The sequence below is a fragment of the Pygoscelis adeliae genome, unplaced genomic scaffold, assembly GCF_000699105.1.
Source record: "Pygoscelis adeliae isolate BGI_AS28 unplaced genomic scaffold, ASM69910v1 Scaffold57, whole genome shotgun sequence".
Taxonomy (NCBI): domain Eukaryota; kingdom Metazoa; phylum Chordata; class Aves; order Sphenisciformes; family Spheniscidae; genus Pygoscelis; species Pygoscelis adeliae.
In genome coordinates this window covers 1,026,838-1,037,905 of record NW_008825615.1, presented here as the reverse complement: position 1 = coordinate 1,037,905, position 11,068 = coordinate 1,026,838, and the positions used below count along the sequence as shown (strand labels likewise).

Here is an 11,068-nt window from a genome sequence, read left to right as displayed (position 1 = left end):
TTCCTTGTATTACAAACTTGGCTTTAAGTGCTACTTGTCTATAGATTTTCATGTCAATGGTTGTCCCTTGTGACCAGACGTGTCTTGCAAAAGACACCCATGTGACATGCTCAGTGTCACCAAATCTGTCCCAAGCAAAATATCCCCTTAAGTTAGGAAAGTGTTTCGCGTGTGACCTCGCTTGTACAACAAGAGCGTGGGAAACCATGCTCACCTCTGTTTGGTAACTGTACTGCCCCGACTCTGTTTTTTTTTGAGTGCTCTCTGTTATGGGAAAATGACAAAAAGAATCCCTTGCAGCTGCCTGTATAAAGACTGCTCTCACTAAAAAAGAAAAAAGGAGAAAAGGAGGTATATGCTTGGTGCCAGGCAGGGAGGGAGGAAGGCAGGGGAGGAGACAAGTTTGGATGGAAGTATCATGAGAGGATAGAGTCCATAAATCTTTGGAGAGGAAAAGTTTAAGAACCTGGAGCATGGAGTCAGGGGTTGATCAGGAATGGAAGATATGCAGGAACAAGGTAGTTAATGAAGGAGCCTGGGGCATAGAGAAATTGCTAATTTTGGTAATTGCTAATAAGAGAGTTTGGGGCAGGTAGATGACGTACATTTGTGAAAAAGAAAGAAGTTGGGATGTGGGGAATTGGGCTCCTGGAGCGCTGAGGAGGATGTGAGCCATTTGTTCATATGCATGCGTAATGGAAGCAAAAGGAGTATTAAATTCAAGAGCAACACAGGTTGCAACTTGAGAGGCCTGTGGGAGGGGACAGGAGCGATTGTGGATGTTGGTATTTGTCAGTGGCCAAGTGAGAGAAGAATGGAAAGGGGGAGTGTGGGGCTTGGGGAGAGCTGGGAAGGGAACTGGAGGACTTGAGCAGCAGCGACAAGTAAGCAAGAAATGTCAGATTGATGTACAAATGATAAGGGAGAAATAGCATTGCAGAGGTCAGCTTTAATAGGCTGAGGAGCAAGCCGCAGAATGGGACAGCAGCAAGAAGCAACAGGTTCTTCCTCATGGCCTGCTCTTTTGCATGCTGTAATTACATGAAGGAGACGTGTGGAGATGCAAGGCGACAGGGAGCCGCCACATGCCCCGCCAGACCTCTTCACATGTGTGCTGGTGCCGGTCCAGCGTCTCCCACAGCACAAGTGAGAAGGGGAACCCAGGGCTGGCTGAGGAATGAGAGCTGTTTCCAGCTAAGTAGTGTGCAAGGATACAATCTTTTTTGGCTACACTGTGAGGCCCAGTTTAAAGGGGATCTGGAAAAGCACGGGCATTTGACATCACACACAAATATTAATACCCAAAAGAAAAGGGGGGGGGGAACGACAGCCCTCTGTCCCGCTGCCTGTATACTCAGTGACTTATTCCACTGTTTACTTTGTGGATGTTGTTTACTTTATTACACATTAATGCATCTAACCTCCTGATTGCAGAATGTTTTCTTCACCTTCAGGCGTTTCTGCTTGTTGATAACCTCCCTGTTTTTTCCCCAGTTAATTTTTCTTTAATGAACAGAAGGTACAACTGATTGTTGAGAACGAATTTTCAGCCTTCCCAAAGGATTCATTGATTTGATTTCTGTTTTCAAATATCGGTTTAAGAGAGCCCTCAGTTAAATGAACATTCTATTTTGCAGAGAAACTGGAAGTCTGACAAGGTTAATAACATCTTTAAAAGAAAATGTATTTGGAAGTCCTACAGAATTGCTAAAATTAAGCGTTCCATCTTTGGTGTATGCTCTCCAAAACAATATGGCGTTTGTGGCTCTTAGCAACTTGGATGCGGCAGTCTACCAGGTAATACACGTTTTTTGTCAGTAACTGATCTGTAAATACATTTCTCTTTACTGTTTCATGAGGCATGTGTGCTAGGTATCTGTCTGCCTAGCACACAGTACCCTCTTTAGCCTCACTGTTAAAAGCCAACTGATGCCTGGTTATATTCAGAGCATACACTCTGTTGCAGTGCTCTGCTTTTCTGAGCTAACCTGCTCACTGCTACAGTCACTTCAAATTTACTTTGTTGTAATTGGCAATGGTACAAAAACCCAAGGATCTGTAGGAAATCAATGAATATAAAATTGTATTTGTCATTCTGTAGTTGAATTCTCTATTTTATTTTCTTGTTTTGGAGGAGTTTATAAAACCACCTCCTCTATGCTATATTCCCGCCTTCTTTAGGTGACGTACCAGCTGAAGATCCCTTGTACAGCTTTATGTACAGTCCTAATGCTAAACCGTACCCTTAGTAAGTTGCAGTGGTTCTCTGTCTTCATGCTGTGTGGTGGTGTTACCCTTGTTCAGTGGAAGCCTGCTCAGGCTACGAAAGTGCAGGTAAGAGTTTACATTTTGCCACTTCACAACGAAGAATAAACTGCCTTATGCTTTGTACTTCACTTCACAGCAGCTGGGATTAAGGTAAGGTCTCTTACGTTCCACACAGCAATACCCGTTTCCTAGTTCCAGCCACTTCATCTACAACATAAACACGAGTTCGGTCATTCACTTTCACATTTATTGTATACCAGTTCAGGCAGGCTTGTGGTATTGCTCCAGTCTCACTTGTTGGAAAGGCAACCGATTGCTACAATTAGTATAAATTACCACGGTCATCATAATCAGCCTAATGCACCATCACAGGAGTATCTGAGTAATATATTGTTTCCAGCAGTTGGCCCTGGTATCATTATAATTGTTGGAGCAGAGAACTTGGAATCGAAGCACTTGGCAGAATTAGGAGTGAAACTCCAATGCCTTGTGGGTGTGGGTATGTGATGTAAACACACCCTTCAGAGGCGCTGACCTAATCCTGTTCTAATCCTGTTCTAGGGAGAAACAAGTGCCTTCTGTTTCTTAGGCCTTAGCCGCTGGTCAGCGGCGTTAGTGGGAAAGGCAGGTCATGCAGCTGGGGAGGCTGGCCGCAGCCAAGGAGACGGTGCCTCTGAGCACTGCAAGGGTTGGTACGAGTACACACGGAAAGTGAAACACCACACAGCTACACCGAGCTAATCTGAAGGACAGCTCTAGCTAAGCAAGTACATTTTATGCTGTAATGAAATGCTAATAATTTTGCTGTACTTAACAAAGAGGCTCTGGAATTGATTATTGTAAATTACTGAAGCGTTGCATCCTTTTTAAAATAATGGTTGATGTTGCAGGTGGAGCAGAATCCATGGCTAGGGTTTGGAGCGATTGCTGTTGCTGTATTGTGTTCAGGATTTGCAGGTATAGTATTATTTCTGTACGCAGGTCACATCAAAAGGACTGGAGAACTCATGATGTTTAAAACAGAACATTCTACGTTAGTTAACTGTCTTTGTTGATCAGAAGACAAAAAAGGACTTTATCCCCTCTGTCCATAATTACCTTCTACTTGCAGTAATTATGACAGATTCATGACATGATTACTCTAGTTGTCAGACAAATGACTAGGAGCACATACTGCATGAAGGATTTTTGGTTTTGTTTGGTTTGGGATTGTTTTGTTCTACAATGATCGTTTCCCCTCAGAGTAGTTTTTCTCTGGCTTCTACAGAAGGAGACCAGAACTTGAGGACAAGTGAGCTGGTGCCGCGAAATAAGGAAATGCAAATTACTACTTAATTTGAAATTTGGCGCACAGGGGCATATTTCCCTGGCTGTAAACTGGATTCTTCCCCTTCCCTCTGTAAGAAAGCAAGGTATTATCACCCACCTCTAGTACCGTACAATTCTGCAAGAATAATCTTGTGCTGTGCATACACGCTCGTTACTCGTGGAAAGCATTCTGGTTGGCAGGGGAAGAAAGGAGGAGGGTGTCGTTCTTGTTTGGTGTCTTTTCAGTGAAATGGACACTTTGAAGCAGAAATACTTATTGAGTATAAGGTAGTATAATAATTATATATATAAAAATACAATTCTTATATTTTTTATATATAATAAGAATGTGTACAGCTCAATCAACTTTTCCTGGAAGGTTATAAAATTACTCTTTTCAATAGATACTTCCAAGCCACAAGACAAAATACAGCATTCACAGTGAAGCCTTCAGAGTCTCTGAAAGCTCTCTAGCTTTCTCTGATAACACGGGTAGACAGCTGTGCTTCTAAAGGTCTGCAAATTCAGACCATTGAAAGGGCTGATGCAGGCAGCTCTAGAGGATTTAGGCAGGTGTGGCTTTCTTCTCCCGCAAAAGGATTGTGGCTTGGGGGTTTCCTCGCTGACGGCTGTGTCTTTGAGGCAGCTGGGCGGACAGAGTATTTCATCCGTGGAGTTCCTTGTGCCCTTGGGGCTTTACATGCCAAAACCATAAATCCTATTCAAACTCTTTTCCTCTTCTTCCTTCCTCCACCCACATGAAGAAGTTATTTTGGCATTAAACCTTCAGTGTCCGGACTGACCACGTTAAGTGTTTTATATTATTCCAGCAAAGTCAAAGTTATGTGGTTTTTGTCCCTCAGAGATGGAAACGAAGTTTTTCTTCAAACTGCTGATCCTGTGATGATTTCCAAGTATCCGGGGACCCAACAATGCTTGTAAAAGCATTGGACAAATATATAATGGCAGATCCTTTGTGACTTGAAACAGTACTGAAGAGTAGTTTCTCCTAAACAGCACCCATTCTTTCCTTCATCTTGCCTAGTGGAGTGATTTTTATGCATTTTTCAGAAACCTGAAAATATAATTTCATTGGTTTGCTTACTGTTTTCTTAGTTCATAAAATGTACAAGTACGGTTCACACTCAAGCCAAATTTCTGGTACATTGATTACATCCGGTTGTGCTCTGTGGGTCTTCTCAGTGGGCAGAAATCTCGAGACAGATTACTGTGGGTTCTTTTAAGCACTGCAGTCGTTAACAATACTAGTTTTTTGTTGATATTGTTTAGACTTTAAAAATGCATATTCATATGAGATAATATATTTCCTTGGTTTTTTTATTACTTGAACCCCTGAAATATAAATCTGTTCTCTAATTTATTCACCATATTCACTGTACTGTATTAAATTATAAATTGCATTTTTCATGAATAAAAGAGTAAGCAAGACCATCCTTGACGCTCACTCAGGGATTTCAGGAGGAGCGTGTGCCTAGGGCTCCTAATCCACAGGTCTTTTCTCTGTGCCGTCTTTGTCAGTTCCATATATTTTCTCATACCATATGAAGGATCTTGGGTGACATTAATCAGCAATAAACTTTTAGTCAGTAGGACTCGCACCAGGTGGTCATGGAAATGGCTGAGAAAAGCCGAGTCCTGCAAACTGCTGGCTGTGTTTTGAAATGCAGAGGAAATTCCAGAGATTAGCAGCGTCCTGGTGTGGGAGCCATGGTTAAAAAGGCAGTGAGTGATGGCCTTGTAAGTCAGACTAAAAGGCCGACATTTGACACCCCCCAAGTAGAATAATGAAAAAGTATTTGGGGAATTTCAGTAATGCAGAGCATAAAAGTAATGCTCATCAGCGTGGCACTGTGAACAAGAGCTTTCAATTAAAATGAATTCCATTTCCTCAAAACCAGTCTGTAGTTTCAATTAGCAGAAGGCATCGGTTTTGATTTGCTCTTGTAATCCCCTGAAGCTGTGGTTTCGGAACCTCGCCACTCTGCCATGTACTCTGCAAGCACAAGGCTTCTGAGGAATTTTCAGTCTCAGTACTGAGGTAATATAGTCCCACACACTCCTTTTTTTTTTTTTTTTAATTATTATTTTGTACTGCTAAGTATCTTGACGGAGGACATCATACTGAAATACATAAATATTGTCCTGGGGATAAAATACCAGGTGCCAAGGTGAAATGCTTTTTTTTTTTCTGGTGTAGAATTGTACAAGGCAAACTGTTGGAATCAGAAGCCTGGCAAATCAAACAGAAATGAGGAGGAGTTTCAATTGTTGATGAGGTTCATTGTTAAAACGACTGTAAAGCGAAATAGAATCTATTTTTGATGTTATATACCCATTAAAATGATCCTGTTGTGGAAGATGCACGTTAGCAGGACGTGGGTTTGGGCCTTCTGCATCGGGAACTTCTGTGAAACGTAACAGTTGGTAGGACAAGATGATTCCAGTAGTCTTGTCTGGCTTTAAAACACTATGAACCATGAATCATTAAGGATGAAACTTCATTCATCTTACTGAAACTTTTTTTTTTAGGAGTTTATTTTGAGAAGGTCTTAAAGAGTTCAGATACTTCCTTGTGGGTGAGGAATATTCAGATGTACTTATCCGGGATTGTGATGACTTTATTTGGCGTGTACGTGTCAGACGGAGCCCAAGTTCTTCAGAAAGGGTTTTTCTATGGCTATACCTACTACGTCTGGTTTGTCATCTGTAAGTATCTTGTGGTTTTAGGGTCTCGTTACAGTGTTTTGCTTTTTTAACTATGATATAACTGATTGCACAAAGCTACAAATTCAGTCTGACCCACTGTTCTTTACTGTGTTTTGAGGTTGTTGTTTGTTTGTTTTTTTTTTAAGTATCATTATCTTGGAAATCATTCACTTGTTCAATTTAAAATTGTGCTGAAACAGCAGTCTAAATGACTGAGTAGCGAGTAGATCATCTTTAAATGAGTCGTATCTGATCTACTAGATGCCGTGTAGACATCCCATTTTGCTGAACGTTGCATTAAATCACCAATTAGGATGATGTAGCCCAAACAAGTACACCAGTGGAGTAAAATGCATCATTTCAAGAGTAACCTACTGCACCTTATACTGACAGAAACATGTTACCTGCTTTCCAGTTCTCGCCAGCGTAGGTGGCCTTTACACTTCGGTTGTTGTTAAGTACACAGATAACATTATGAAAGGCTTTTCTGCGGCGGCAGCAATTGTTCTTTCTACTGTGGCATCAGTCATCCTCTTTGGCCTCCAGATAAGTAAGTGTCTTTTTGCCTTTGATTTGACAGTACATGCGTGTTTCCTTCCTGGCTCGCGGGCTGCTGGCAGGCTGTACGCAGTTCATACCAAAGCAATCATTGGCGCCTCCTTTGAATTTTTCTGGTTTTAACTTGGTCTTCTCCAGGACTCCTATGCATTAATGTATCGTCCCTATTGTGTCACATAAGGTGCCCAATGATCCTGTGCTTTCAGAGGCATCCTACAACCTCAAACGGAAAGGTTCTTTCTGATTTAAACAGCTTACAAGTTTATAAAGCTTTATTCATGAATTGCTTTCTGATGCAGTTTAGTGTGTGATACAGCTGTTTACCTGAGACTGCTCTTAAGTTATCATTTCTTGTTGGTTCTAGTACAGCCAGTGCCAAATTAATTCCTCAGCTATTTCTGCAAGGGCTTTGCCACATCCCTGTTAAGTTATACCTGCTACTGCGTTAACTTTTACCTTCTCTATTTGCTGTGGCCCACACCACGTGAGAGCAGGTCAAACAGCAGCTGGGGTCATGACTGATGTGGTGGATGTTTTTGAGAGGAAACAGCAGATTGCTTTGGGCTGTCCCGCAACTACAAAGGATTTTCTCCCTGATCAAGTCTGTGTCTGATACTGTATCCAGTAGCTCCTGCTCAGTCATTCACTGTTTAGTTTGGGATATTTTTTACTTTCCTACCATAATCTGAAGATGGTATGGTGTAATGGTGGAAAAACTAGCTTTCTCATGTGGTATTAGTGAGATGAAGCTTAAGGAAAGTTTGCGTAAGGAGAAAATCATCAGTGGCTGGCTGAAAAAGAGCACCTTAAACCAAGTGATGAAAAACACAACTAGTTTTGAAAACTCATTTGGGCAGAACGCTTTCTTGACGGTTGACACAGACCAAGCCTGGACTGGTGATCTTTCTGTGAAAGCCTCACTAATAGCATTTCTCAACCCAGTCTAGATGGGGAAAGGCAAACAAAGTGTGTTATCACAGGCTACTTTATCACATCCACTGTGTCTTTATCATTAAGTTTATTGCCACAGAAGCCTGTCGGATGGCATCTGAAACTGCAGGAGGTGTTTCACACTTGCTTTCCTGGCCGTCACCACGTTCTTGCTGATATGAGACTAACTGAAGTGGTGTGGGGATTAGTAAACACTTGAGAGTTCTCGGTGGCAGAGGATGAGTCTAGATTCTGTGAGTTATTAACAGCTGCTCGTCCTGTTTAGAGTAACTTTAATACTGTCATTCAGATATTATCATAACTTAGGTAGCTTAGTCTTCTGGAGGTTTCTTCTTATACGGAAGTGTTTTATTTAAACTATTTTGTCTCCTTTCAGCTGTTACCTTCTCCCTGGGTGCTCTCCTGGTGTGTATTTCTATTTACCTCTATGGATTACCTCGACAAGACACCACAAAAATCCAGCCATCAGAGACTAAGAGCTCAAAAGAGAGACTTGCTACTGTGTGATGTTGTCCACAAAAATGGACAGACAGACGAGAGAAAAAATGGACCTTAAAAAAACCTGCATTTTTTTTAAAATTAGCCTTAAGCTAGTCATGAAACAGTTTAAGTGGGATAGACTAAAAGCAGAAGTTAGTTCTGTCTTACATGTGACGTTTCCAGTGGCTGATGCTGAGGCTACATTACAGCCGAGGAGCTGGACGGGTATTTTATTGAAGGTATTCTTCATTCACATCGAACAATGAAGAGTCCCGTTTACAAGGAAAGCAGAATGAAGGAACTGAACACTCAGTTGTATATAACGGAGGGAAATTGGTTCTTTGTGTATTTGATAAACTGTCTCACCCTTTGAGGGCTTCATAAAAAATCTATTAAAAAGAGCAATTACTGCCAGCATTTCCTCTTAAACTAGTTGGCAATTGCAGTTTGATTAAAGACAGGAAAAGTTGCTCTTCTAGGTGATGCATATGAGATGACACAACTCCACCAGGAATAACCATGCTTCAAGCATCACTTACCTAGAAGTGGTCAGAAGTAGCACTTGCTGTTTGCTTTAAAAAGGCAGAATGAAAGACTGGTGTTTCTCTTAAGTTGTGGATTTTCTTTCACTTTTCAAATGTTTTTCATACCTGCTGTAGCTGGTAGAGGGATCTTCTATTCTACTCTGTGTTTTGTCAAACCCCAGTTGTACAGGAAGGTTCCTATGTGTTCTTGTATCTCTGGCTTAAGTATGAAGGAGTCAACTCAAGGTGTCAGGCTAGAAGATTTTTATCTGTACATTTTCTCTCAACCTTTTTGTGCATACAGAGTGATGCTTGAAAAGAGTTCCTGTAATGCATGTTAGGCTTTGATTTAATTTATGAGTGCTGACTGTGTAATTTCAACCTCCTCCCTCATTTTCTGAGGCCTCACTCAGTTCAACCCTTCCAGAAACTGCAACTCTGCATTGAGGGAAAACTGACTTTGGTGCATTTGAGCAACTCGGTTGCATTTTTGACTCCACTTTGGATGTAAACAAGTTTATATCCTGGTTAGATTCCTTCAGACACGAGTTAACCAGCTGGGTTTTACTTGAAAGTGGGGCATGTTAAACACAGCAGTAACAAACATGCTTCAATTCTGTTCCAGTGGGAGAGGATGCTCCTCTCTGCCTTTTGCCAAGTGTTCTGCGCATCCGGAACAGTGTGCCACCAACGTGCCGCTCTGGCGAGTCGAGGCTGTGGTGGTAGTGGGTATTGTCAGACACTTCAGAGGCTGGAACAGCCACCTGCACTACCTTAAACAATGATGCTCCACCTTTCTTCAGCAGTGTGACAGCTCAGGGGTGCCAAGCAACACCTGCCATGTCTGACTGCGTGTACAGTGCTGAGGGAGCACCGTGGTTCCTGTTCCACCAGCTGGGCAGCAAACCCTCTTCTCCCCGGTCATCATGTTGGTGTGACAGAGGGATGGGCGAGGAACACGATGTGGTCTTGGCTAATGTTACCAAAGGGGGAGTCCAGTACAACACACAGGAAAAAAATTCTCTGGCTTGGTCTGACTAACTCTGTTACGGTATACAGAGTACCTGTAGTGGTTGTACCATTAGGCCTAAGTATACAATGGAACTGCAGAAGGGGAGAACTTTGATTGCTAGGACAGCACAGTAAATACCACTTGTTCTACCAAAAGGATGTTATATTTACATGGCAAATACAGAGCAGTTCTCTTGTATGGGAAATACCAGGTAGACTAGTGTCTTAAGTACACTACTCCTACCAGGTGCCTGGGAGAAACTGATTGTGACAACCCTGGCCTCCCCCAAATGGCTGTGCTATGTGTGCTCTTCTGCAGTCGGGATGATGGAGCATACAAACCTCCAAGAGCAGACAGTTTCCAGACTGCATTAGCAATGACACACAATGTCATAGCAATGATTTCTATTATCTTGGAAAAAAATCCTTTTACTAAGAGATGTGATTTTACATTGCATATGGCCTCATTACATTTGAGTTACAGGTGTAATGCCAAGAAGTTTCATTCCGTTGGCTAGAACTGAGCGTGCAGCTTGAAAGAGACGGAGCCTTGCCTGGAAAACAAGAATAGCCATCAACTTACGGTATCGCTACAGAATAGGGCGTAGTTCTCAGGACAGCAGTTAGGAGCAGCCTGCCAGAGGTGAGAACACTGTGTGCATCCTCTGTCCCCATGCAGGGTGCTGGGATTCGGACATACACATCAGAGTACAGAGTAACACACCAGTGCTAGCAGAATTCACACCAGCTGTTGATAGCCCATTGCAGTGTCAACAGAGGGACACTTTTGTCAACAAAGGGAAGCTGGAAAGGGGTGTCCAGCCCAGCCTAGTGCCCTCAGGGCAGAGTGACCAGAGGAGATGCCTGCAAGAGAGCTAGCAATGACTAAAAAGTGAAACTCTCTCATGCACCACAGGCTGGATACTGCTGGAATCCCTCCTCTCGCTGTGCCTGAGTTAGAGGCTGCCAAGCAACTATGGGCTGCTTTGAAAATTTCCCTCTTCCTTGTCAATGTCTTAGCTGTTACACAGCTGGCTATTTGGGAAGGGCTCTATCAACCTTGCTCAAAAAAATAGTTCTTGAAAGCTGTCACATTGTAAGATACTTAGAATTTCTTTTTTTACACTATAAGGAACTGAAGTTTTCCTTGTAGATTGGACTGTCTTAGTCCATCCTCAAAGGCAGGAATACCTACAGCATCTAAGCTCAAAGACAAGAGTACAGCTCCATCAATTCCACTG

General features: G+C 42.3%; 2 protein-coding genes across 2 annotated transcripts in view; one reads left to right on the top strand and one right to left on the bottom strand.

Annotated features, from left to right (window-relative positions):
- The window catches only part of SLC35A1 (solute carrier family 35 (CMP-sialic acid transporter), member A1), a 13,833-nt gene extending 4,665 nt beyond the window's left edge, over nucleotides 1–9,168 (top strand). The window contains exons 2-7 of the mRNA XM_009333096.1: nucleotides 1,638–1,797; nucleotides 2,182–2,334; nucleotides 3,159–3,225; nucleotides 6,127–6,303; nucleotides 6,719–6,853; nucleotides 8,189–9,168. Coding sequence (XP_009331371.1) covers nucleotides 1,638–1,797; nucleotides 2,182–2,334; nucleotides 3,159–3,225; nucleotides 6,127–6,303; nucleotides 6,719–6,853; nucleotides 8,189–8,319 — 823 coding nt within the window. The 3' untranslated portion in view covers nucleotides 8,320–9,168. The remainder of the gene's footprint in view (nucleotides 1–1,637; nucleotides 1,798–2,181; nucleotides 2,335–3,158; nucleotides 3,226–6,126; nucleotides 6,304–6,718; nucleotides 6,854–8,188) is intronic.
- A 1,074-nt stretch (nucleotides 9,169–10,242) lies between these two features.
- Nucleotides 10,243–11,068, bottom strand: part of RARS2 (arginyl-tRNA synthetase 2, mitochondrial) — a 41,593-nt gene continuing 40,767 nt past the window's right edge. Inside the window, exon 20 of the mRNA XM_009333218.1 lies at nucleotides 10,243–10,381. Within this exon, the coding sequence (XP_009331493.1) occupies nucleotides 10,295–10,381 (87 nt within the window). The 3' untranslated portion in view covers nucleotides 10,243–10,294. The remainder of the gene's footprint in view (nucleotides 10,382–11,068) is intronic.